This window comes from Diabrotica undecimpunctata, chromosome 10 (genome assembly GCF_040954645.1).
Source record: "Diabrotica undecimpunctata isolate CICGRU chromosome 10, icDiaUnde3, whole genome shotgun sequence".
NCBI lineage: Eukaryota > Metazoa > Arthropoda > Insecta > Coleoptera > Chrysomelidae > Diabrotica > Diabrotica undecimpunctata.
The window spans coordinates 72,462,228-72,489,999 of NC_092812.1; the positions used below are offsets into that span (position 1 = coordinate 72,462,228).

Sequence of the window (27,772 nt, forward strand, 5' to 3'; positions counted from 1 at the left end):
GAGGTCCAGGAAGAAGAACATCTTGGTTAAATAACCTCAGAATCTGGTTTAATACAACATCTGTGCAGCTTTTCCGCGCTGCTGCAGATAAGATAAAGATTGCCATGATGATCGCCAACATTCGTAACGGATAGGCACATCAAGAAGAAGAAGATATAAAGAAAACCTGGCAATCGTGGTCAAAGGAAGTTTTACCTTTGACAAATGGTGTGGTACAGTTATCGCCTGTACTAAAAGAAGAACACTACATGGACTTTTCCACCAGTACTCAGGGAGTGAAGATTCCATTTGCAAGTAAAAAGGTGTCATATTCGGGAAGAAGATCACACCGAAACTACACATCCTAAATGTTAAACAGAGGGTTGTAATCGCCAAAGCCAAAAATGAAATGGTTGTACGCAATAATGCCCATGATAACTGGATCACTGGCTTGGTACAACAAAACGCAGCAGTCTAGCAGTTCGACTGCTTAGTAGCATTCAAAGATTTGCATGCTTCAGTGTCAACCTTTCAGGTTTATAGGAGGCAGAGGTAAAGTCTTAATACACAGGCTGCTACAGGGTAAGGCTCCTATAAGTGTAATCCAAGGGACATAATAATCAAGGTTGTATCGGAAAATAAAGACAGATCCTGTTTTAGGAATACCCGCCTGTCCGAAATGGTTCGGAGATATAACTTAACAAAAATTTTCAACCTACGATACCAAAAAGGAGTGAGAAACCGGTACGCCAGTAATAACAAGCTCTTCGGTTCCAAACGCCAGTAATAATAGACGGTTCCAAAACTAACATTCTGGCTGTTTGAATGTCGTTACTCGGGTTCGAAGAATTTTGCCTATCTTAATGGGTGGTAGTACACCCTTTACAGCATACTTACTAAGCTATAGCCGGAAAATTATTAAGATAATAGCGAGACTGCTGACTGGACACTGTAGGTTTAAAAAAGGTTTTTGGTAGAGTATGAGCAGACCGTAACAATACTATGATATCTAAACATCAGATAGTTAAAACCACAAGCATCAGGATATATGCAGAGACCACTATCAAATCTGTGAAACCTCATCAAGAGGGCCGCCCTAGATGAAGGAGCTTTATTGATGAATAAGTACAATAGATTTGCAAAATTCGCAGTGCGTTAGTCTGTTGCCTCCAGATTTCTACCTATCTAAATTAATAAGATGTAAAATGAATTATAATTTTATCTTAGTAAAATGCTTTGCTTATATATAAATATAAAAGATAAATGATGAACTTACTTATCAGGTTTTAGATCTCTATGCACTATCCCATAAGAATGTAAGTACTCAACAGCAAGTACGGTCTCGGCAAAATAAAATCGGGCCATATCAGCTGGTAGGACTCCAATATTTTTCAACAAACTAGCACAATCGCCTCCTTCAACATATTCCATCACCAGGCAGAGATGCTTTTTAGTCTCGAAACTGCAATACATACTGACTACAAAAGGATTGTCTGCAAAGCTAAGGATATCTCGTTCAGCAAAAACTTGTTCTACCTGATTGCGCAACATTAAGTTGTTTTTGTTGATCTTTTTCATTGCAAATCGTAATCTGGTTTGTTTATGCTTCACCAAGTATACCGCTCCATAGGCACCATTTGAAATCAGTTTGGCAACTTCAAAATCATGTTCGCTTGGGTTACACAGGGTCTTCCTCATAGTGGGAGTTGTGTTCAAAACTACTGGCTTGTTCTCATTCGACCAGTTACAATCTCGTAATTCCTGTTGAAGTTCTGCTATCGGATCTCGATTTAAACCTAATTTCTGTATAATATATTGTGGAATATCTGCTTTTATACCTTGAACACCTTTTACCTGGCCCTCTGCTGCCTCTAGAAAGTGGTAGAATTCTTCTGGATCAAACTCCAAACATTCTAATAAACGGGCCGGCCGAGATATGATTAATAAAAGTTTCTTTATAAAACTTGTCAGTAAGTTAGCTGCACCTTCTGATTTTTCCCTAGTCTAAAATAAAGTTTAAATATTAGTTTACATACTACTTGCAAAAGAAGTAAACAAACTGAGTGATATAGGTACAATGCGTATAGAACAGGTATAATTTTGTACAGCGCTGACTACTGCGACTCCAAAGAGCTTACGAAATCTGGGAGATTATACACTCAGGTGCAAAAAAATCGATCCATGGGTATTATTTGCTGAAAAAAGAAAACGTTTGAAGATATTAGTTTTAAATCAGGTATATATGTAAAAGTATATGTTAGATTAAAATAATTTTTACAGATTATCCAAAAAAATCATTTATTTATAGAGACATACGCCAAAACTCAAAAATACAAGAATATTCAAACCTTTCCGAAATTAAGAAAAACATTGATAATAAATCAATATCTAGTGTTTCCCCCTCGGGCCCTTATAACAGCCTGTGCACGTCTAGGCATTGAGGTAATTAACCTCTGGGATCTCTGATCCAATTGGTCCCATATTTCTTGAAGAGCCGCTGTAAGTTCCGCCAAATTGTTTGGACGGGGTACTCGTGCTCGAAGACGACTTCCCATCATATCCCATAGATGTTCTATGGGATTGAGATCGGGACTGCAAGCTGGCCAGTTCATACGGACAATTCCCACCTCCTCTACATATTGGTTGACGATTCTAGCACGGTGAGGACGCGCGTTGTCGTCCATAAAAATAAAATTAGGTCCAATGAAAGGAGCAAAAGGTACCACATACTGATCAAAAATACTTGTTATGTATCTTGCAGCAGTCATAGAACCTCTATCTACAATAACTAAATCAGTATGGGCTTCTGAACTGATACCAGCCCAAACCATAACGGAGCCCTCCCGATAACTTATTCTTTCCGCAATATTACATTGAAACTATCGCTCTCCGTGTCTTCTCCAAACCCTTTCTCGGCCGTCTGGTGACCTTAGACAAAATCTGGACTCATCTGAGAACAATACATTGCTCCAATCTGCATCATGTTTTCCAGTTTTCATGTTCTCTTGCAAAAGCAAGGCGAGCTCTGCGATGTTCTATGGATAGTATTGGAGATAGGGCTGGCCTTCTGGAAATATAAATTACCTTCTACAAGTCGTCGACGAACTGTCCATCTGCTTACATCCACATTTCTCACTTCGGTCAGAAGATTTGCCAGTTCAACTGAAGTAAGATGATGATTTCTCAAACATGATGAGAACAGAAATCGATCATCTCTTTCGGATGTTACCCTTCTACGACCTGATCCTGGTCTTCTTGTGAAGTTACCGGTGTCGCTAAAACGCCGAACTGCTCTTTGAACCGAAGATCGACTAACACCCAACATTTCAGCTGCATAATATTGGCTACGACCATCTTGAACTAAAGTCACCGCCCTTGCAGCATCTGTCGGAGACATTTAGGAAGGATAATTAAATAAAAATATAACACGTTTTGAAAATAAAATCACTACACTAGTATGGTTGTTGAATTAAAAACAACATTCAATAAATATCTACTTGCTTTAGACCCTTTTTGACAAAAACCTGAAATATCAATTTGTTTTATGAAATATAAAAAGCAATATTAAAAATATTATTTTATTTCTCGTATACGAGGGTACAACTAAATTTACATACGTAATTTAATGTCTCTAAAATTATACAACTTCAAATAAATAAGAAATAAGGAATGGATCGATTTTTTTTGCACCTGAGTGTAGCATTGTCATGGTATGGGAAAAACTAGTGGAAATAAAATGGACGCGAAGACAAAAACATAAAGGGATAGCTCAGAATAGGATTTTTCTGTAGACTCTATTCTGTAGAAGGTGTAACTTTATAAATGTCACATCACTCATGGGCTGTAATAGTGGCACATATCAAAAAAACATGTGTTTTGGGCTAGCAATATGTGTAAATGTTAAAATACACATTTTTTTTCAGCATCAATATTGGCACAACTCATAATTCAATATTAGGCCGTAAGACGTTTTATGTGATTAGTCCCAAATATTGGCTGCATTACTGACACTACTCAGTTTGCGTCCAACGCTCAACAGGATCAGGGTACGTTCTTGTCATCAACAATGTCATTTTGTGTTGTGCCAGTATTGCTTGAAAGCGTTGTGTTATTTTTTGAATCGATTTAAAATTGTGCTGTTATTGCAAGAATATTTTAAATAAAATATATTATTTTTAAACTTTTTAAAAATTAAAAATTAAGTATTTTTTTAATGATAATATCGTTACGTCATATTATTTCTTCTTGTATTTCATAAAAAAAATGACAACAAAACTTAAAGCTGGCGCGTAGTGTCATCACACGCCACTTTCAGTGACAATTTTCAAGAAAATGATGAATTAACGATACCAACATTAGGTAGGTTTATTAAAATGTGGTAGAGCAAGTAGGACTTTTTAACTTTTTGAAAAACTGGTACTGGTACTGGAATTTTTATTTTTAATTCAATTTTAGTTTAGAAACTTTTCAAACTGATGAAGGAGAAGTATTGCAGAATATAAATTCTCTTCCAGATAGTGCTGTATTCACAACGTCATTGGTAATTATTGTTGATTCTCAGTCTTCATCTACATCTGAGGATAAAACGAAGTCACCAGAAGCCTTAAAGCCGAAAGCAGCACCAGGACAATCGAAGAGAAATCGAGTCAAAATATTGAGGAACAGTGGTAAACCATATAAAGCTCTAAAAAAAACATAGAAATGCGTGGCCGAAACGTCCGCTCTCCCTGTAATACTAAATGTCGATTGAAATGTTTTAATAAACTCTTTGAGGAGGAAAGAATCATCATTTTTCATACACTGCCTTTTTCAGGCACTGACAGAATGGCATAAAGAGCTTTTATTGCCCGGTCCTTGTAAAAAATTCAACCACTGTATAAATACTTATTATAAGTGAACAAGACAAGAAATCTTAATAAGGCTTTCTTTTTTGAAAAAATGGAGAAAAGATAAGAGTATGTAGATATAAAAAATATTCAATCTACGAAGTTGACACTAGGCATACGTAAACGGAATCAAACCTTTTTCACATCACTAAACTTATTACAGTGTTGAAAGAGAATATCCACTAAACAATTAGGCTAAATATAGTTTAGAATGGTTCTTTTTCAAGGGGGGAAACAGTTTTTCCTTACATCTTTACACCTCTCTTTTCTTTTCATTAATTTATGTAATATTGGTTTTAATAGTTTGTTACGCCACTGTCAAAATACTTAAAGTTTCATTTAGCTTTTGAGCATGACTCTTGTCTTGTCATTATTACCTTTTATTACTGCCATAAGAGATGTGATTTTAATATTAATTAAAAGCTTCAAATGTTGTTTATTTGCAGGTAATGTAATTTTAAAATAATATTATACAACTAATAATATATTTGTTCTTTTTGCAGAGAAACGCAATTGAGTTTTAGTAACGAACCTTTTCTGTTTGAAGAAACAAACATTAATTCATAAGATTAGTTAATATAATCGTTTATTTGTCCGTCCCTTTCTCTCTGTTCAGATTTGCATTTAAGATAAGATGTATCTACACCTGAAAGACAGAGCCAGTCGAAGCCTAAATAATTAGCACCCAACGTTAAAGATAGTAACTGCACTCTTATACATTGGTTGTTATATTGTTAAAAAGGGAAATGAGGGACTCTTTCGAGTCTACCAATAAAAATAAAAACGAAACGAGCAGAGGACCGCTCACGGACTCTGTCTCTACTGCAAATAGTTCTCAATGAACCGAATCAGACAAATCAAAGTCATACGAACAAACCTTCAGTACTGTAAGGCAGCTTCAGCAGAACTTTATGCTATGAGAACATTCTACGTCGCCTTGATACAACAGTCCTGGGTAAACCAGAGTCAAATATAAGTCCCGAGGACTTGTATAATAGCTAATGGAAGGTGTATAATAAGCCAAGCTTCCAGAGAAGAAAAAACCAGGACAAATATAGCAAATACAATAAGTATCTGGAACAACTTTTTTAGAAGTCTACACCAGTTAGACGAAAGGATCACAGCAAAAAGATCTTTAAGGTCACAGTGTTAAAAGTATTATGAGAACAAAGAATCTCTTTGAAATCTACGTTCTTACCTCTGTTAATAACCTTTCCAAATTTTCAGACATCTCATGAAAATACTGACTGGTAATAAGTTTGCTTTGAGATTTATGTAAGCAGTCTCTAGCTATTTCCAAAACTTGATGATGGACGAAACGGACGATGGGTAAATAATCACAATCTTTTCCAAAATCTAAAATTTTATTTTCTTCGATGAAATTTGCTAGTCTTTCCTCCATTTGTTGGGTTGCTTTCGGGAATCTTTCTTTGTATAATACGTTCATCATACATATTTCGTTGTCTATAACTGGAGATCTACTCGGACTACTGCAAGGAAAACAGCAAGTTTTAGTACAATTTCTAAAAGTAAACGTTTTTTCTTTTAAATTTATTACCTTAAACTCCTAGACCGCGGTCTGTGAAGGGGTGATCGATGACTAACCGATGAGGTTTCTTCACCACTTGGTATGGACGCATTACTTTCGTTACTTGAGAAGTGATGAGTTAATATTCGAATATCTTCGGAAGTTGGAATATGTGGTAACTGATGTAATCTTTCTTGACTAGAGCATTTTGACTAAAACAAACATTTTAATTAGATGTTTGTAAAGTGAAGTAATATTTCTAGTATCTAAAAATCACGTCAAATAAATTGAACTTAAAAATAAAATGAGGCTTGATCCAACCGTTGACCGATACGGTCAAGCTCCGTTAACAATAACAGATATTATCGATAAAGTTTTCTGTAAAATTATAATTAAATAAAAGGTGCTGTAGACCAGTGAGTCAATATTGTAAATTAGGTGAGAATAAATTTAAATTAAAATTTATTATGTATTTTTGTATATGTACAGGGTGTCCCAAATTGGTATGTTTTAAAGGGCATACCGAAGGAGATACAAAAAAAAGTAGTAAAGACTTTCTTTTAGTAGTAAAGTTCTTTTTTCGATCTGTCAGGAGAAAGGTGTCAATTATTATTACAAAAAAATTCTAATCAAATTCAAAAATCAAATTATGAAGAATTAGTATTCGCATAATAAAATGTCAAATAAACAATTATTTATTTGATGGTTCAAAAAAGGTCGAACAGCATTGATAAGAGTGTAGTACATAAAAGTTATTTTTGAATAGTGGGTAAAATTAAGGATAAATATTACTAACACATCCTTGGAAAAATCCGGTGGAAAAGATGGAATCCGAAAATTTAACCTCAAATGAGGAGGTTAGTACTCAAAAAGTAATTATTTTTTTGTTTATCTTGTTCGCAAATACTGTTAGAGAAGTCATAATAAAACTTTTGCTACAATATAAATTCAAAAAAGTGATATTTAGTGCAAAAGAAAATTTAAATAAAAAGGGGATTTATTTGGTTTTGCTTGAAATAACTGGATTTATTTCATTTTGCTCACAACTTTATTAGCAAGAATTAACAAAAGTATTATTTTTATTAGTAATACAAAAAAAACATATAAAATTTGATACACTAATAGCACATCCAACAGTGCATTTAAATATGAAGTGCAAACTCTTCTTCTAGACAGTCACAATCATTTCTTAGCTCTTCTTCTTCCTCAGTATGTTCAACCACTTGATTATTTTCACATAAAAGATTCGTCTACCACAAAAAACTTTCGTCACTTTTCCACTCCTTTCCAAATTGTTTTTCCATAAGTTGTTGAACACTTATCTTCTTTGGTGGAATGGCACTTCGCAGGTTGACTTCGGATAGCAAAAAATTTTTTAAAGACTTTCTCTTTTTGTAAATTGAGCGCCTAAGTTCGTATTGGGCTTCAAATCGATAATGCTGAAAGCATGATATTAAAATGTTAATTTCTTTAGTTTTTTGAATATGTGTCTTTTCCAGACAGATTCTTTTTAAGTCTGATATTCCAACAATCTTGTTAAGGTAATTTTGTAATTCCTTGATATCAAAAATTTTCCAGTCTTGTCCTAAGACTTTTGCACTTCCGACTTGTGCATAATGACCGATATATTCTTCTTTAGATATAATAGTTGGATTCTTTCTATTTTTTTAAGTCGCCCAAAAACTCTATCTGCTGGCATAAAACTGTGACCTCTTACTGGATAGGTAATACAAACTTTTGTGATATTATCAGGAGAATACTTTAACAACCAAAACATTAACATATGAATCAAATGAGAATTTTTGTTCTGGCCCCCACACCCATCGCAGAACAATCTAATCTGAGTTATATTATCCAGTTCCAAAGATTTTAGCTAATCGAACAAAGCAGATGACACTTCTGTAGCGCCCCTCCCAGCCTGATCTTCGGTCCAAATATAAAACGTTGGATTTTTGGAGTTCATATCAACACAGCAAAAAGAAGAGAGACTTATTTGGTATGAATAAAATGCATCCGAAATTGACGTGCGTGGTAAGGGTTGAACCTGCTGCAGGTCAAAGCAAAATGTCAGGGAATTTTCTGGCTCTTGTTTAGAAAGCTCGTAAAATGCTTTTGCTCTTTTTTTATGAACTCGATATTCAGTCATATAATTGGTTTTCTCTTTTTCGTCTTTTTCCGATTTAATTAAATGCTTTAGACGCGTGCATTGGGAACAGGTATCAGAAGCTGGAGACGAAAATCCAATGTTAAATTTTGTTAGAAAAACCTTTCTAAACATATGGTAGCCAACTTGGTACTGACTTTCAACCTGTTTATTATACATACGTTGTAACTTTCTAATACTAAGATGGGCAGGTAAATAGATTCTTCGAGATTTTTTTCGATTATAATGACTTTCGACTCCACGCAATTTACCAACAAATTCGCGTACTTTCTTCCTCTTGTCCAAACTTTTTTTGTTGAAATATGGTCCCCTCCTCTTCGCTGTTTGGGACAGTATCCTGAGTCAACAATCTTACATAATGTAAACAATCTGTAGTTTTTAACACCGGTTGCTGCCATGAAAAAAGCCCTGCAGACTTTAATTACCCCTGTTGATCTTGTTTTCTTAATTTTTAAAAAGAAGTTTGCTACCCTTGTTCTTTGTCGGGGATTATCTTTAACATATCTCTTTCTTACGGTACCGGAAACGCTTATCATATGGCAAAGTTTCACATCTTGAATGCTTTTTTCTGGTACACTATACAGCTGACTTCTTATATTCTTAATATCTGATGTTTTAACATTTTGGCATTGGTATGTTTTATTGTCATGTGAGCAAGGACGCTTAAATTTCTTTAAGTCTGGATCTGGATCTTGGTACCTAAAATAAAATACATAAGGTTAAAAAAGAAAAAAAGATAGCGTGGCACTTGCGGAGTGCCGACAGAAGTGAATATTTCTTATAAATTCGATTATATTCGATTCGATCCGATTTGATATTACACATAAATAATAAATGATTTTACCCGTTACTTTTAGGATTAACAAACTTTCAAAGGAATTAGAAATAACGCAAAATAAGCAACGTATGCTTTTTTGATACAAATACAAACATTCTGCAAACTTTCATTCTGCGTTTAAATTTTTCAAAAATATTTATTAGTTTTCTCAGAATTCGAAAAAAAAAAAGAATAAATTTAAATAACATTGGATCAAGATTTTGCGCCTACCCCCTTAAAAAAAACCAAAAAATTCAATTACTTAACAACTATTAACTTTACTGGAAAGAGAGAAACAATATTTACTAGTCTACGATTTATAAAAGAACCTTTTGAAAAACCTGCCTCTATCCCAAAATGAGCTATACCTACTAATCTATAAGTACCTTATAACCTTACCTTTCAACTTTCCCTCTTAGCTTTTTCGGGGCTTTTTCCCTTATTCTGCTTCCTCCATTGGCTTCTTCCACAGCTACTGACTCACCCAAAAAATCTTTTTCCATATTCTTTATTTAACAGTACCTCTGTTACCGAAACTTGTATCGAACTATGTATATTAAACCCGCTAAAAACAGTTTAAACCAGAAATAATATACACTTAGCCACACCCAGTTCACAGACTACTGACAACCTCTTACTGAACAAAAAACACGCGGTCGCTCCAGTCAAGGTGTAAACATGCAGAGGCGAATCAATCAACGACAAAATATCTCTAATACCTCCCTAATACCGTTCGAATGAAACATTTGCATAAGAAGATAAAGTAGGAAATGCGCATTTGTGGATTTATTTGGTTTTGAACAAAAAATGAATTTATTCGGTTTTGCATGCAAACATCAATATCACCATTAAAATTCAGTAGGATTTATTCGTTTTTGCTCTCATATATTTTTATATATGGTGTAATTTAACGAAATGAACAGATATTGGCCACTAACAAAATTTTCGTAAAATGTGGATTTATTCGGTATTGCTTGAAACCTCCTCAAATTGTGTAGTAAACATTGAAAAAACTATACAAAAAGCTTCCGAATACAGTTACAAAGATAAAAGTTCATATGAAGAATATATTTCGAATAAAATTAATAAAAGAAAAAGGTAAAAACAGAATTAGTGTTGAATTTTTAACTAGTTCAGAAGCTAATACATTTTTATAGAATGAAGTGGTTATAAGGAAGGGTTTTGATTTATTTATTCCATATAAAAATGTTACATGTAAGGTGGTACTAAGGTTTATTGGTAAGAACAAAGAATATAGACACACATAGAAGGATCTTTCACTGTCACTTTTTAGTCTCGTCAAAGGTTATACACATGTTATCGAGAAGAAAAAGTTGAAAAAGATTTTAGTTCCTTATTTGTACCACTAGGGAGCGGTCATGTCAGCGCTATTAATTCTTCTAAAATATGAAAGAATTGGGCAACAAATGCTACTTTAGATATTTTCATATCTAGATGCCGCGTGGTCGTAGAATAGCATTAAATTTTTGCATTTTATAAAATTAGAGATCAAATCCTACTCATGCACCGTAATTTTTTGAACAAAATAAAATATTATTTTAACTTTTAATAACTAAATCTTTTTAGAAAAAACATTATGATTCAAATTATACGTACAAATCTACAAATAATATAATTAAAACTCTCCTCTTATAAATGATAAATAAAATTAATTAAAAGTAAATCACCAGGAGAGAAAGCCCAATAAATTTGTGCCTTTATGGTTTATTTTTGCCTAAACTTATCCTTTCGTTGAGAAGTATGTCCCAAAATAAATCAGCTCCTATTAATAAATCCACATTATTCGAAATATTAAATGTAGGATTAACAAGTTTAATACCTTTGGGGATAGGCCAGTCAGATACATCAATATTGCAAGATGGTAAATTCCCTGATATCTTTTGAACCACAATACAATTTAATTTAGTCTGAAATTTATGTACATTAGACCTTATTAACACCTCACCTTTGTATTGTAATTTGGAGCTAATACCAGTTATACCAGAAACAGAAACATCAATATGATTTTTATTTAATTTTAATTTTTCACATAAATTATCAGATATAAATGAACACTGACTACCTACATCCAAAATTGCTTGAACTTTATGAAATTGGCCTCTATTATCCTGAACATCTATAACTGCTGTAGGCAACATAACATAATTATCACTAAATGTACTGTTTCCACAAACTATAGATGACCCATTGAATTGGTCATGTCGTTCTTGATTAGAAGTGCTAGGCTGACTTTCAGTCACATTGTTGATCTCACGCTGTACTTGCTTATGATGCAGTAAAGAACTATGCTTGCCTGTGTAAAACTTACAAGTACCTTTTCGACAGTTGGAACTAAAATGGCCAGAACATAAACAGTTTGAGCACAGTTTTAATTGCTTTACTTTGTTTCAACTTTCAGACACAGACATTTTTAAAAATTGATCACATGAATAAATTAAATGATTTTGTTTGCAATAATTGCACTTTGGATCAAGAATATTCTCAGAAGTACTAGATAAAAGGGAATGATAATGTGTTTATATGTATTATTAATCAGTCGTACCTCTCTGTTTTCTTTAGTACTATTTATTTCTAATGTTTCCAAAAAATCAACTTTATTTTTTTAAAATTCAAAAAAACTAGATAAACTTGGTAATGTTTTATCTGTTCGGGATTGCTCCCAATAGCGATTTGTATTTTTATCAGGTTTTAAAGAAACCGTATGAACTATCATAGCATCCCAATACTCAGTGGGCAACTGTAATGTTTTTAATGCTCTAAGGGAGCAGATACACTTTCGTCCGGAATATCGTAATGAGTTCAATTTTACCTTAAATTTTTACCTGAAGAAATAACACTTTCGTCCAAGTCAATATGTTTGCATATACACTTTCGTCCAGGGGTCGAGCTCCGCAGGGATTAATCCCATAATTAAGAAAAAGTTGTCTTACTGCGTTATAAAATGTATTATCTTAGATTATTGAATTTCATTTACAACTTACAATATAAATAGCAAATAATAATAAACTTACTTAAAAACGAAAATAATGGGATGTATGTAAATTTAACATATTCCATCCTAGTAATAGTTTTTTCAATCCAATTTTCTATTTTACTTTTCAAAAATTTCTCACGAGCTACAGTTTTGTTATTAGATCTGTTACATTTATGAATACTTTGAATTCTAATGTAGATCTCATTTTGATATTGATTGATAGCCTCTAAAACACGAATATATTCGGATGGTATGTATTAAAGGATTTATGTAAATATGAATGGAAAGATTCACATGCATTGGTTGTTCTCGTAGTTTCTGATGATTTTGCAGCCCAGAGTATCGGTGGAAATATTGAGTTTTTATCAACATGTGTCTCAACTAATAATCAACAAAAGAATTTAGTTCGACACTCTCGGGCATCTCGATCAGATCAAAAACTAAACAATCACCGACTTCTTGGTGATCTAGAAAAAGAATACCAAAGCAATGACCAATCCATTTTCCCACTTCAGTTCTGTTTTTGTAATCATTTGTTAAGCCAAGTTCTTGAATTTTACGCCACCAAGCCTGCGAAAGATGGAATCTACATCCGATTATTTTAGATTGACCCCAAACTGATTTAACAACCTTATGAATTGATTTTTCAAAATCAATGACAATATCTTTTGGAAGAAAAATTAAAGTTAGCTCTGAACATTTGGTCCTTATCAAATTGAAACATGTTTCATATGTAGATGATAATTTATCTGACAATAAACAAAATACTAGTGGAATGTAGTGGCCATTGTAGTATCCATGAATTGTAAACATTTGATAATAGAATTTTTAGCAATATTTAAATGTACCATCCATATATATTCTAGAACACTTACATAAATGTCCGAGATTTGTCTCACAAGATATAATAGTCAATTTTGCCCGTTTATCATTTACCAATAAAAAGTTTTTATTTCTAGACGTGATGATAGGGTACTCTAATTTTTCCAATGATTCTAGTACTTCTTCTAACGTTTTTGGTAAAACTGGGAGTAATTTTCTTCTTACATTATAAATACTTCGTTTCACTGATTTCACATTCATAATAGTTAAATTGGTATTTTCTTCTTCACTTAAAACGAGATGTAAAATTTTCCTGGGTTGAGTACTTATATCTTCTGCAGCTTTACGCTTAGCTGCTACTCTTACAAACTGTTGTTGAATGAAGTTGGCCTTCAGACTTTCATGAGAATGATTTAAGTTTTGTCAAGAAATTACTACATCATCCCCAATTATGTAGACGGCAGCGTTACAACCTTTGGTACGACATCTCCAGCATGATTCCCCACTTTTTAACTTTTCGGCAAAACTGAATTTATTAGTTATTCACGAATAAAAGAGAAGCACCTTTTTTCGTTGCACTTTTTTTCACCACCATATGTTTGTCGAAATTATCCATAACGTTTCAAGAAAACATGATTTTCATAACACAATTTAAGACTATAGCAATATAAAAACTTTGAGAATATTTTCACAAATGAATAAACTCGAAGATTCGTACATATTTATATGTTAAATATTAATTGCTTCTTCGAAAAGCATTACGAAAATTTACCTGACCCTTTGGACGAACTTGTATACCTCAATTTTAGGGGCTTGGACGAAAATGTATACCTTCTTTTATATCACTCATTATTTTGGACGAAAGTGTAATCGCTGCTCTAAGGTGCTTATTTACATAGTCAATTAGCCCTCTTAACCCTACAGCTGATTCTTTAATTAAGTTATCAAGTTTAAATAGATGTTTTAAATGATTTTTGACTAATAATCTTTTATCTACAACACAATAACTTTCAGGCATTGTGGTAGTTATGCGCTGCAAATTCTAGACTTTGAATTATTTTTAAGGCTTTCTCGCCTAAACATGACCTTTAATAGTGATATTTTTGTATTTCTAAAAGTGTGGAGTTGCTATGAAACAATGCTTCAAAAGTATCTTTAAACTCTAACCATTTAATAAAATCGCAATTAAAGGAAGGACATTTAATGGGTGGTAATTTAATCGCATTTTCATTGGAGGAATGAGTGACATTAATTGCAGTATGATTCTGTCACATAGAACGTATTTCATATTTTCCTAAAATTTGCTGTGTCTTAGCCAAACAGTCTAAGAGAATTTGAAAAAAACATCCCTTTCTTGAAGTTGAGCTTTGAGATCATCATCTCTACAAATATATTCTACGAGGCATGTTTTTTAAGTAAGTACCGTTTTGCGATTCCGCCTTCGCAGCGCTACGGTCGGCGTTCCGCGCATGAGCGCTGGTTACCTACATCTCTTGTCTACGCACTGACGCCATTACAGTCTGATTCTTCATTGTATACTTGTTTACTCCAGTGTTTAAGATGCCTCCAACAATCGTGAGTCACGCTGATTGTGAAGTACGGGCTGTTATACGATTTCTTAGTGCTAAAGGCGTAAAACCGATCGATATTCATCGTGAGATCGTTGAAGTTTACGGACAAAACATTATGAGTGATGGAATGGTAAGAAAATGGGTGAGAGCATTTAAAGATGGCCGCACAAATGTGCATGATGAAGAACGGAGTGGGCGTTCTTCGGTCGTTAATGAAAATTTGGTGCAGAAAGTGGACGAAAAGGTGAGAGAAAACAGACGCTTTACAATTTCATCATTGTCCGACTGCTTTCCTCAGTATTCTCGTAGTGTTTTGTATCACATTGTTACCGAGAACTTGAATTACCGGAAATTGTGTTCATGTTGGGTTCCAAAAATGTTGACGGATTTGCACAAAACCCAACGTTTAGGCAGTGCATTGACTTTCCTTGAACGGTACCACAGTGAAGGTGAAGATTTTTTAGACCAAATTGTTACTGGTGACGAAAGGTGGGTGGCCTACGTCACACCAGAATCGAAACAACTATCCATGGAATGGCGACATTCATCATCACCCAAAAGAGTGAAGTTTAAGCAAACAATTTCTGCCCGGAAAATCATGTGCACAGTTTTTTGGGACAGAGAAGGAGTATTGCTAGTGGAGTTTCTGCCTCGTAATGAGACAATCAATGCAGCGTCTTATTGTGAGACATTGAAAAATCTGCGTCGTGCAATCCAGAACAAAAGACGTGGCAAGTTGAGTAAGGGTATCGTTTTGCTGCATGACAATGCCCGTCCACATGTGGCTAATCAGACCAAAGATCTCATCAAATCATTTAAATGGGAAACTCTAGATCATCCTCCATACAGCCCTGATCTGGCGCCCAGCGACTACCATTTGTTCCATCACTTGAAGAAACACCTGGGCGGTCAGCGTCTTCAAGACGATAATGAAGTCAAAACATTTGTGATGCAGTGGTTAACAAGTCAGGCGGCAGAATTTTATCAGGAGTGTATTCAAAAACTGGTGCCACGTTATGACAAGTGCCTCAATATTCACGGAAATTATGTAGAAAAGTAGATTAAGGTACAGGCTTTCATGTAAAAATAAAATTATTGCCATATCTTTGCACGTCTTTTTTTAATTCCAAAACGGTACTTACTTAAAAAACACGCCTCGTATTTCTGATTGAATTTCTTCAAAATCAGTCTCTAGTACTTCTAATTTGGTTAATCTTAATTCTAACTCTAGAACGTCTTGAATGTATAATTGTTCCTCTGCCACAAATTTTAAGTAGATAGGTTCAAAATAGGTTTTAAAACTTGTCAATTTATGTTTAACGCTACCGCGTTTGCGTGTATGTAAACGTAAATCTACGGCCATTTTGTAATCAAATAAGTAAATTTCGTTAATACTTAAAAATACAATTATTGCTTTAGTAACTAATTGAAATGTTTAAGTAATCAAATATTCCTAAACTATTTATCAAATTATTATAATCAAATTATTAAAATCAAAGTATTATCAGTATTATAACCAAATTGTAAGATATCAAACTAAAATCGTTTAATTGAATTCATAGCTTAAAATTGAAGCAACATTAAAGGTATAAATTGATAAAGAAGTCGTAAAATTGGAATAGACCTAATGATTTCACTCAATGCCGGCTTCTGTTCACTTCCATTCACCACTAACACGTGCATTAATTGTTGTCGGCGATTATAATACCTCTTTGTTTGATCCGGTTTGAATGACCATTTGTTTTTAACTTCAATAGAGTGGACTGTATGAAAATGGTTATTTTTTATTGATATATAAAATTACACATTACTTCACAATGTTACACTTGAATACATAAAAATATAAACTGAATAATTGTTCTTTTCACATTCGATGTTGGAATTAGAATGACTTCTTGTTTTTGTCTTTTTGTTGTCTTCACTATAAAAAAATTATATAGTGTCATTATGTAGTTCACTATAATTCACTATATAGTGTCTTGTGACGTCGACATTGCCGTACTGCTTTAAATTATTAAAATCTTAACAAGATCATTTGAAAGTAAGGCGAACACTAACATAAATATAGAGGCTGAATATATACCCACAGGTCTATGTCCTAGAGTTTTACAGATGAAATGATTATCAAATGTTGTGAAACTAAAATTAATAATTGTAAAATTATTGAAGCTAGGAGATTAAATACAAAAAAAGAATCCTATTAAAAGCATTACAATTAATCAGGAAACAAAATTAGGGGAAAGGTCATTAGAAAGTAATGCGAACACTAACATAAATACAGAGGCTAAATATATACCCACAGGTACCATATATATCACCTTCTCGGGTAGAAAATGTTTCAAAATCTCCTGGACCTCGTAAATACGCATGCCCGAAAAAATAAATGGATCCTAAAAACATGCACCATTTTAATTTCATGGGAATCTGGGCGACAGGGTAGGATTTGCACGTGCTAATGATGTCCAGTATTTCCAATAAACATGACATATTATGTTTCTCTAATCTTAAACATTCCAGTTAGTCATCGCATTTTTATTTTATCTCACATTGAAAGATGTAATAAAAATTTACGACTTCCCGTCTTCAGAATTGCTGTGTAAAAATGTAAAATATTTACATTGCACTAATTTGGCTTGTAAATAAACCTTTTAAGAACTGAAAAAAATCTAGAGGACAAATAAATAAATAACAAATTAATGTATGATAGAAAAATAATAGGATTTTGGTTTTAAATTCAGCAAAATATGTTTATACGAGACAAAAACCTCGAATTCATTGAAAAAAATATTCGCATGAGATTTTTTGCATAATCACTTTCATAAAAGACCGCAGAATAATGTTCAAGAGGTCATACAAAAAGTGGTCCTAATTTATTGAACAGTTTTGTATAAATCCATTTTTAGGTTGGGATAGGGGCTTCAAACAACTAAAAACAATGTTTTAAAATCAAATAGGCCAAACTAAAGTATCAGAAACTGATAGAACAAGGTTTGGTGAATTCAAAAATAAATGTGTGTTTTTGAGCCTTAACAATCATCATCATCGTTTTTTTTTTTCAGTTTTAAATTGTATAAGTTGAAAACGATCAACTTTAGAGAAAAATTGCAATAAATTCAGAATGATCCAAAAGACCGAAAATAAATTTGTGCAGGAAGATGAAATTGATTTATAGAATTTGTTTAAAAACAATTATTGTTTAAATAAATTAGGAATATTAGGTTACGCACGATAGACACACACATACATGTTATTTAAAACTAAATAAGAAATGAAATAATTAATTAATTGTTAAAAGAACTAAAAAATATACATGGAGGGATAGAATACCTAGCTTGTCACCTTGACTAGTTTGTATTTATAGGTCGTTGTTGTAGCCGTCGTCGTCGTCGCTATCAGTCAGTTTTGGTTCAGATGATTCGCTATCGTCATCTAAATTTATAGTGATTTCATGCGCTTCATCCAGGATGTATTCTCGGCTGAAGTACTCTTCTTCTATTTTATCAACATGACTGCAAGTATTTGCCCATATTTCTGGCGTGATTTCATTTAGCCTGATTTAAAAGTCGTGTTTCTTGCTGCAACTTCATTTTTTAAATTGGCCCATATCTTTTCAATTGGGTTAGGTTCTGGATGGTATGGTGGTAAACGTAAAACCGAGTGGCCGTGCTGTGCTAATAATTGGTCTACATCATATACTGGATTTTTAGGTTTAGCAATGAGTACCTTACTGTAGTGCTCCGGTTTTGTTTCGCTTTCATCGAAAAATATGTTTCTTTCTGTCAACCATTTTTTCATGATGTCTTTTTTCGAAGCCGATGTAGAATATTTTTCAAGAGTCACATTATGATATGAGGCGTTGTCTATTACTAAAACTGAATTGGAAGGTAAATTGGGAAGAAGTTTGTCTTTCAACCACTTCATATAATTCTGGTGATTCATGTCATCATGACAATCACCGTTTTTTGTCTGGATTTGAAAATAAAAGCAGCATTTTCGACAAATCCATTTTTACCACCACAATGTAAGATGATCAGTCGTTGTTCTTTAGATACCGGAGATTTTATGCACTTGTTTCGTCCATCATCCCAACCTTTTGGAACTGTGTGGGAACTATGTATATAATCACTTCATCACTATATACAATATTTCTATCAACAAAATATTGTGAATTACTTTAAAATTAGTTATAATGTAAATAAATAAATATCTTCTTTCAGATTTGTACTTTTTGAGTTTTCTTAGAAATTCTGTTCGTTTGGCTCTTATGTCAGTTTTTTCGATTAAAATGTTCCTATTGTCTACCACTTTTCTCCACCTAAATCCTAATTTCTTCACAATTTTTCTGAAAGAAGATAGTTTACCAATTACAATTCTTTCGTTTATAACAGATTCTTAAACAGCTTTCATGGTAGGTCTTCTTTTGTGGATAGTAGCAAACGTGTAAATGGTATTTCTTATGACGTGTTCCTCAAATCGATTGACTGACGACTTGAGGCTAGGCTTGAAAATTTTTGTTTTGGGTGATACAAATTGTGAAGTTGCTGGTTTGTTTTTACCTTCCTTAATTATCCTCTTTTAGGGGTAAAGGAGTTGTGCAATATCCCAAATCTTTTCTCGTTGCATAAATAAATAAACGTTAAAAATAATTTGTCTCCCTTGTCCATGGACCACTTTTGCATTGTTACTTTCCCTGTAAAACCGCTAGGTTTTAGATAATAGATAAAATGTTAAATATTAGTTATGTTTAAGAAAAACATTTACAAAAAATTGAATTGAAAAGAAAAGTACTTTAAAAGTGTGTAAAGCATTTAATTGCTAGCTGAGCAACTTTGGCTTGGTACACTCTAGGAACTAAATGCTTTACACACTTTTAAAAAACTTTTTATTTTAATTCATTAATTTTATCATAAGTGTTTACAAAACATATTATTTTTTGCAAAAAATATTAAAATAAACAATAAAGGTATCAGATTTTACACACTTTTAAAAGTGAATTTTTTTTAATTCATTAATTTGTCATAAATCTACAAAATATAAGTTATTTGCAAAAAAAATATTAAAATAAACATAATTTAACTTACATTTTTAGGATCGCACTGTAAAATGTTAAAAACGACTTGAAACGCACTGAATATAAATAGTTCCTCACTATAAAATATTAAAAACGATTCTTCACAAAAAAAAAAAAAAAAAAAAAAAATATTAAAGCTATTTCACTAACGCAAAAAACTTGTTCGTCTCTGTCTCGCTGTGATAACGCACTGAAGAGAACTGCATGTTTTTAGCAATGCCTGATATTATTGTTTCGTCCGTAGATCGACGTCACTAAATGATGACGTCAGGTCCACGACATTATGAATTATCTTTACTATATTACCAAAAAAGTATATATTTGTGGCATAGAACATAGGGTTCTCCCTTGTATACTACCGGTAGTTCAATGTTGTAACTGCTTAAATTATCTCCATGTTAAAAAAATATGTAAAAGTAACAAAAATAAATGCTTAAATTGCGGTTCTTCAGAACATGAGATTGGGTCCTCAATCAGTTTCACAAAACGTATACATTGTGATTAGTAAGGAACATAATAGCACAAACAGGAGTTGTCCAGAGCACAGCAGACAAAACAATATTAGAGAATATATGTCACTAGATAATTTATCATTCTTCGAAGCATCATTTTTTCCTAAAATAAATATAAACCAAGAATTTGTAAAATACAAACAGGATTTTCCTGCATTAAAAAATATTAATCAGAGAAGAAGTGTACGTAAAGGTGGGTACACATATGCGAGCCGAACTGTTTGCGAACTGCTCGTGAGCTGTTCGCGAAGAGTTCGTTGAAAATATGTTTATGTTCAGGCTATCCAATACCCTAAGTATCTAATAACAAACCGAGAATTAATTTACTTCGTTATTCTAAACATTTCGGTATTTTGTTTAGATTATCTGTTATTAATTTCTTTCGTTACTTTTGAATAAGCCGCGCTCGTTCAGCAATTTTGTTTAACCGAATGATCTCATCGCACACTTAGCAGAAACAATTTATAGACACAATTTATAGTTCTGCGAACATTCTTTGTATTCGTCCCAAAAACCGACAGGCTGTGGTTCCTGACGAGCAACGAACGAACAGCTCGCAGGCGGTTCGTCCCGTCGTACAAATTAACGAATATAGCGTTCACAAACGGTTCGCGAACAGTTCTGCTCGCATATGTGTACCCGCCTTAACATTGACATGGGCCTTAAAAAAAGTACCTACAGAGAGGCAGTAACTAATAACAAAAAAAGGAAGAATACAGATACAAAGCTACGACCCGGTTAAATAATGTTTCGAATTAAAATACCTCAAACAAGATAAGTGATGACTCAGAGTCATAGTAATTGTAAATTATCAATTTTACAATGGAATTTGCACAGTGTTAATAGTAATAGAGATAGCATACTAATTTTTATCAAAGATATTGACCCAGACATAATTATATTAAATGAAACATGGCTTAATCCAGATTTTTATTTTAACATTAATAATTTTATAATATAGAGATGATCGTAAATATAATTATGGGGGAATTGCAACTTTAATAAAATCAAATAGCATATAATCATATTATAATTAACACAGATAATTCAAGATCTCATAAAAATTTTCAGTCATAGGTATTCACTTAGAGGAATATAATATTCAATATAATAAAAATATAGAGGAATATAATATTTCTGAATGTATACAACCCATCAGCCATTAGAATACGGGAAAATGGTCTTAAAGATATAATTCATTCTCTTCACCATCCATACATAATCATGGGAGATCTGAATGGTCATCATCCATTGTGGGGAGTTAATCATTCCGATATAAATGGTAAAATTATTACTTACTTACTTACTTACTAGCCAACGCCCACCCTTGGCATGTTAGCCATTTGGTGGCGCGCTGACCAGTATAGACGAGCCGTTTCTCGTAGGCGATCTTCATCCTCCTCGGGTGGGTCTGTTTTCAGGGCTGGGCACTCTGGAAGGTGAGCAGCATCCATCTGGGGCTGATCACATAGTGGACAGTTGTCATTTTCGCGGACGCCGATGCGATTTAGATGGGAGGCCAGGTAGTCATGCCCCGTAGTTGTTCTGAACACGGCTACACTAATGGGTCTCGGCAAGTTGCGAGGGATTGGTGACTCTATTAGGTGGGCCCAAGATTTTCCAGCACCGGCTTGTATTTGCTGGTCTTTTATCTTCGCTTTGATTCCTCTTCTAATGGTGGACTTTGCTGATGTGTACGATTGGAAACTAGGGGGCTGTGGAAGAGTAGTGCCTTCTTTTGCAAGTTCATCCGCCGCTTCATTTCCTTCAACACCGACATGACTAGGGATCCATTGTAGAGTAATCAGCCACCCTTTTTCCATCAAGTTCGATAGTTGGACGCGGCAAGATATTGTTTTGGCACAGTCGGTGTATCGATTTGTCGACAGGGCGAGGTTTGCGGCTTGGCAGTCGATGAAGAAGGCAACTTTTTGGGGGTGTTGGAAATTCTCAAGATTTTTTGCAGCTTCGTGTATAGCAGCAATTTCGCCGTCGTAGTTGGTGAGAGGGGCACCCACAGCTATAGAGCCTTTGAAGAACGTTAAGCCATATCCTGCTCCTGTTCTTCCCGAGTCCGGCATCGAGGATCCATCGCAGTAGATGTGGAGCCACTCATGTGCTGGGTACTTGGTGTGTATCGTCTCTAGGGCGGCTTTCCTTAGGGCAATGTCTGACGATAAGTGCTTCGGGTCGTTATGGTTTTCAAGCAGTAATTCTGTGTTTGGTAGACAGCGGGCCAGTGTGGTTTGCGCTGGGAAGGGGGCGGCTTCCGACAGGACAATGTGGTATTTTTCCATGATTTGGTTTGCTACTGTAAGCGGAGTGGTTTGTGTTTTAAGACGTGAGGCTGCTTGTCTATATTCGTCCCATTTTTGTGAAAGTATTCGTCTTTGCCTTTCCCAGAAGGTTAACGCATTCTGAATTTAATGGTAAAATTATTCAACTCTTGAATATGTTGCCTGTGTGAGTCAATTTCTAAATAGGTAAAAGAAATAAGAATAAGACTTACTCACAATCAATTTATTCTAGCACCGACGACCGGTTTAGCATACTATAATTTGCTATGCATCTTCAGGTCAATGGTACGTGGTAAACTAAATGCTGAAAATATAAAAGCTGATTCACTTGCCAAAATAGATTGTTGTCTCAATTGTCCAGTAATCATAAAGGTGGAAAAAGATTTTTCTGTTTAAAAAAAATGTACTGGGATAAATTTAACAAAGAGTGGAAGAAATTTTTCAAAAATAAAGGTATTGGTATCAACAACTTCAAGCAATTTTCTCAAATAGTCCTTGGTATTTCGATTTCCCTTATATAGATAGAAGACATATAACAACTATCATTAGAATGCGTACAGGTCCCTGTTTAGTTCCAAATCACCTATCCAAAATAGGGGTAAGAGAACATCCTTCCTGTGAATGTGGTGAATTAGTAGACTTAAAACATGTGATTATTGAATGCCATATTAACACTGTGCAAAATTTTGATTTATATATTGAACTGGATAAAAATAGGTGCCCAACACCTATATCTCTCATAACCCTTCTTTATAACCCGCAGTGGGTTGTTATTAAAATCGTAATACATTTTTTAAATATTCACAAGATAAAGTTATGAAGAAATGGAAATATTAAACGAATGGATACAATAAATAAATACATAACTAATAATTTGAATAATGTCAAAAATTACATAGATAAGTCAAATTTATGTAAAGTATCAACACAATGTTTTATTTTTATAAACATTCTTTAGTCTCCTGGGTTCTTCACTATACCTATCCGAGGCAACATTTAGGGTGTGTTTAATGCTCGGTCGTTGCCCCTGAGCGAGAAAAGTATTCCGCGACGAGAGCTGGCCAAATACCCAAGTAGGCGGAGGCCCAACAAACTAAAGAAGAAGAAGAAGAACAATTTATTTGCATATCAGGTAAAAGAGAATTAAAAATGTAAACGAAAAATGTCAAAATATCAAGGGTGTTCCGTATAAAAAAACATAAGTATTAAATTTTCTTAGCGAGACCTAAAAAAATTTGTACGTCACTGAATCCTTCCATTATCAAAAGGTCCAATAAAAAGTTTTTTAAAATTATTCTTAATAAAGAAGATCTAGAACCCTGTCGTTTTCAATAATCTCCTTTTATCTCGCTAAAGTGGTGAGCTACTGATAATTTGATTGAACAATCGTTACTTTAAAGAAGTCATGACATCTTAACTACTTTATTATTCTATCTCCTCTAGATTTCGATATACCCTATAAAACATACCAATTTGGGAAATCCTGTACATGTGTTACTACTATATTTCAAATATGTGTACTTATTTAGAAATTTGTTAAAATAATTTGCATCACTGCACTTCCCCTATGTTACTTTGTGACAAACATGTTGAATGTTTTTTTGTATACAACAGATTACAATAAATGATGTAAAAAATAAAGAATAAAAAACCTATTGGATAAATAGATAATTCATAAATTGTACTAAGAAAGAACAAGATACTTACCGACATATTAGAACTACCGGGTGTTGTCCCATATCCTGATGAGGGAAGGGAAGCCACAGACCATCTTCTTCCATCTCCTCGATATCCAGCAACAATTCTGTGGAATCAAAAGGTGTATTTTAAATGCCTAAATAAAATTTAATCAACCACTACTAAGGAGACATAAATTGCTATTTTACACACCCTGTGAAGGGATTATTAAAAAGCAACATCGTATTTACTTATACTTCGTATTTGTCATGGTACATCATTTTTGGGGTTTATTGGCAATGGTCTGGAATTGGCAATTGGGTAGTAAAGCAAAATAATTACGTCCGTTGCAGTATCGCCTTTGGTAACTTCTGCGGCAGTTTCAAACGAACTGTCAAGAATAAGTAATTCCACACCACTGCCACTGTGTGTGTGATTGGGGATTATTGGCTTCGGAGTCAATCTCCATTCGTCATTTTACCTTTAAGGGAATATTTTTGTATTTTTTATGTGGAAGCTTTAAAAAAGTGTTCCTTACTTACATTCTCGTTTGTTAGAAAATTAATATAATCATATTACTGCTCTAATTTTACAAAGATGTATAATTACTGGTTTCCTTTCTGTATTTCCATTATACATTCACCAGACTGTTTTCTTTTGCTGTTTTTAAATTATTATGTTGTACATATATATATATATATATATATATATATATATATATATACAAATATGATTTCGCGCTCTTACATGACATTCAAAATCGCCGGTTGATTCAAGCGTTGTTTCTGAGAGAACGGTTCATTCTACACAAAAAGTGCTAATAAACATTTTTGTTCAAAATTATCTCAGCTACATTTTTTTCTACGGCGTACAAATTCGATTGGTAAATCGATTTTTTCTGGGGTATTTTAGGGGGAAGTCGGGGGAGGAGTGATATACTTTTTTACATCTTTTTTGTTGTCCCAAAATTGACATTCTCAGCAAAATTCAGCTTGTTCTATGTCATTCTACGTCCGTGCCACGAACCAGAGCAGTTATATAAGCGACTGTCAATAAATTAATCACCTATTTTCCTGCAACACAGCTCTCTGCCTATTTATTAATTGGTTGCTAGCGTAGTTTACTTCCGGATTAGTATCTAGAAATAAAAATACCACGACCCATCCCTATCTTCCCAACGACACTGCCGAGATATATGAGTTTATGTAGTAATTTCATTCATTAAGTATAATGCATTTAGTTTTCTTAACATTGACTTTTAATCCTAATAATCACAGGCCTGGCTTATAGTAATTCCATTTTGAATGTCTTCACTAGTTAGTCATAACTAAGGTATCGCCGGCATTTCTGCTAAAGGTGAGTGCATATAACCTTGTCTCACCCCTCTTTTTATATTTACTTCATCCTGTAGGTACCGTTTAACTCTAATGATAACTAAATTATTATTGTACTATAGCTTACCTTTTGATAGGGGCAAAAGAAAAGTTATTCAAGTTGGTGTGGGTTCTAGGGCTATCGATAGGACTACCACATACAGGAGAGTGAGATCTAGGTAGCACTGGACTTGTATTAGTAACAAAACTTAGCCTATGAATTGCAGCTGACCGGCTATTCCGTCTATTTACTGGACCCAGTTCCTTCTAAAAGATAAAACATTTATTAAATAACATATTTTATAATATTTATTTGTAGAGTGATACATTATTTACAATTGATATTTCATAGAGATTTTTTTTAAACAGTAATTTATCCTAGGAATATCGGGTAAGTTCCATAAGTTCTCGACTTGATAGGCTTTAATGGATAGGTACAGATTTAAGTGTTTTCAAATTATATTAAATATGTTATGGTTGGATATGGCTGACACATACACTACAGAAACTCTGAATGGAAGCGTTTTTATTTTGGCAGTAGCCAGGTTATAAGTGAGTAAATACGAGTATATATAGGTATTAAAAATATAGCATTTGATTTCGACATATGAAACAAGAAATATGGTGCAACGCCTTGCTTGGAAATTCTTCTTAAGCTGACACAATTTAAAAAAGATGATAATGTTAAAAATTACATGTACAGTCAATGTATCTAAAGCATGCCACGCAAATAGACAACTGGGCCAGTTAGAAGTATTGGTGTGCCTCCATTGTATTAGAGACTGTGCGTCTGTGTGTGTGACCTCAGCGCAGGACAAGTTGAGTAGAGAAGTTCTCATCCCTGACACTGTGCAGCCCAATGGCTAATAGGGAAAGTCCTATAATGGTCCTATAGAACCATAGAGTTCAGGAAAACGGAATCTGTTATTTCTGTATCAGGCCTAGAATTTATGGTCTCCCATATTTCTAATAAAAAAAAATAAAATAGTACCATATAAAAAACTCTTACCATATTTAAGGACAATGATGGAGCCGACTTCCCTAAGGCCGACTTTCGAATGCGTATAAGGTTAGAAGATCCATTTTCTGTATCTAAAAAATAAATAAAATAGTGTTAACTAATAGGTCAATTTTGATTTATAATTGTAAAATGTTTTAAATTAACAATCAGAATAAAAATGTTCTACAAGATAATGTGATGAATTGAGGTCCTTCCCTTGATTCTAGCGTGTTGTGGTCCTCTCCAGTGAGAGAATCACGTGTCCATGTTACTGTTTTCTTGGCCAACGTCGCTTTAGTCTTCTGATACTTGGTGTTGAGGTATTGCAGTAATTAATGGATTGAAATATGCGTTCACTTTTTGAATGTATTGTGATTTCTTTTGCTGGATTACTTCTTTTACTGTTGAGATCCTCATAGATTCTTTGGTTGGTTACATATCATGGTGCATGAACAATTGCTCTTAAGATTTTTAATTGACATCTTTCCATTATAGCAATATTGGATTTACTACTACAGCCCCACAGCTCTATGCTGTATGTCCATATTGATTTGATAACTGTTTTATAATATCAAATTTAAATTAATTTTTTCCAATTAACCCATTGATTTATTTTTGTCTTACCCCAAACAGTTATTCCGTACTGTAAATGGCTATGTAAAAGGCAAAGTAGCACATTCTAAGGGTACTATTAGGAATCATATAAACTAAGTTGCATATTAAAAATATACTTGTAGTAGCAAGTCTAGAACTTAAGCAATCTGTATGAGCACTCCAATCCAAGTTATCACCTAGAAAGATTCCTAATAGTTTAACACTATTTCTTAAGATATACTACCAATCGGAACTAAAAATCAAATTCTGATTTTTCTCTTCATTTAGCTTCAGCCCATTATGTAAAAACCAATTTTTTGTTTTCTGGATATCACTATCTATTTTAATTTTTAAGTTATGCTGATTAATATCAGTATTAATGAGAGTTGTATCATCTGCGAAGCAAACACATTTTATAGGAAAAGTATAATGAAATAAATCGTTCAGATAAATAAGAAACAAAGTGGGTCCTAATATAGAACCTTG

At 33.5% G+C, this 27,772-nt stretch overlaps 1 protein-coding gene across 5 annotated transcripts in view; it reads right to left on the bottom strand.

Moving 5' to 3' along the window:
- dop (microtubule-associated serine/threonine (MAST) protein kinase dop) overlaps positions 1-27,772 on the bottom strand; it is an 86,001-nt gene that overhangs the window by 40,262 nt on the left and 17,967 nt on the right. For all 5 annotated transcript variants that reach the window (XM_072546670.1, XM_072546667.1, XM_072546665.1 and 2 more), the window contains exons 2-7: positions 26,702-26,784; positions 25,781-25,959; positions 24,350-24,446; positions 6,424-6,605; positions 6,064-6,355; positions 1,256-1,983 (exon numbers count right to left, since the gene is read on the bottom strand). In XM_072546670.1, coding sequence (XP_072402771.1) covers positions 1,256-1,983; positions 6,064-6,355; positions 6,424-6,605; positions 24,350-24,446; positions 25,781-25,959; positions 26,702-26,784 — 1,561 coding nt within the window. The remainder of the gene's footprint in view (positions 1-1,255; positions 1,984-6,063; positions 6,356-6,423; positions 6,606-24,349; positions 24,447-25,780; positions 25,960-26,701; positions 26,785-27,772) is intronic.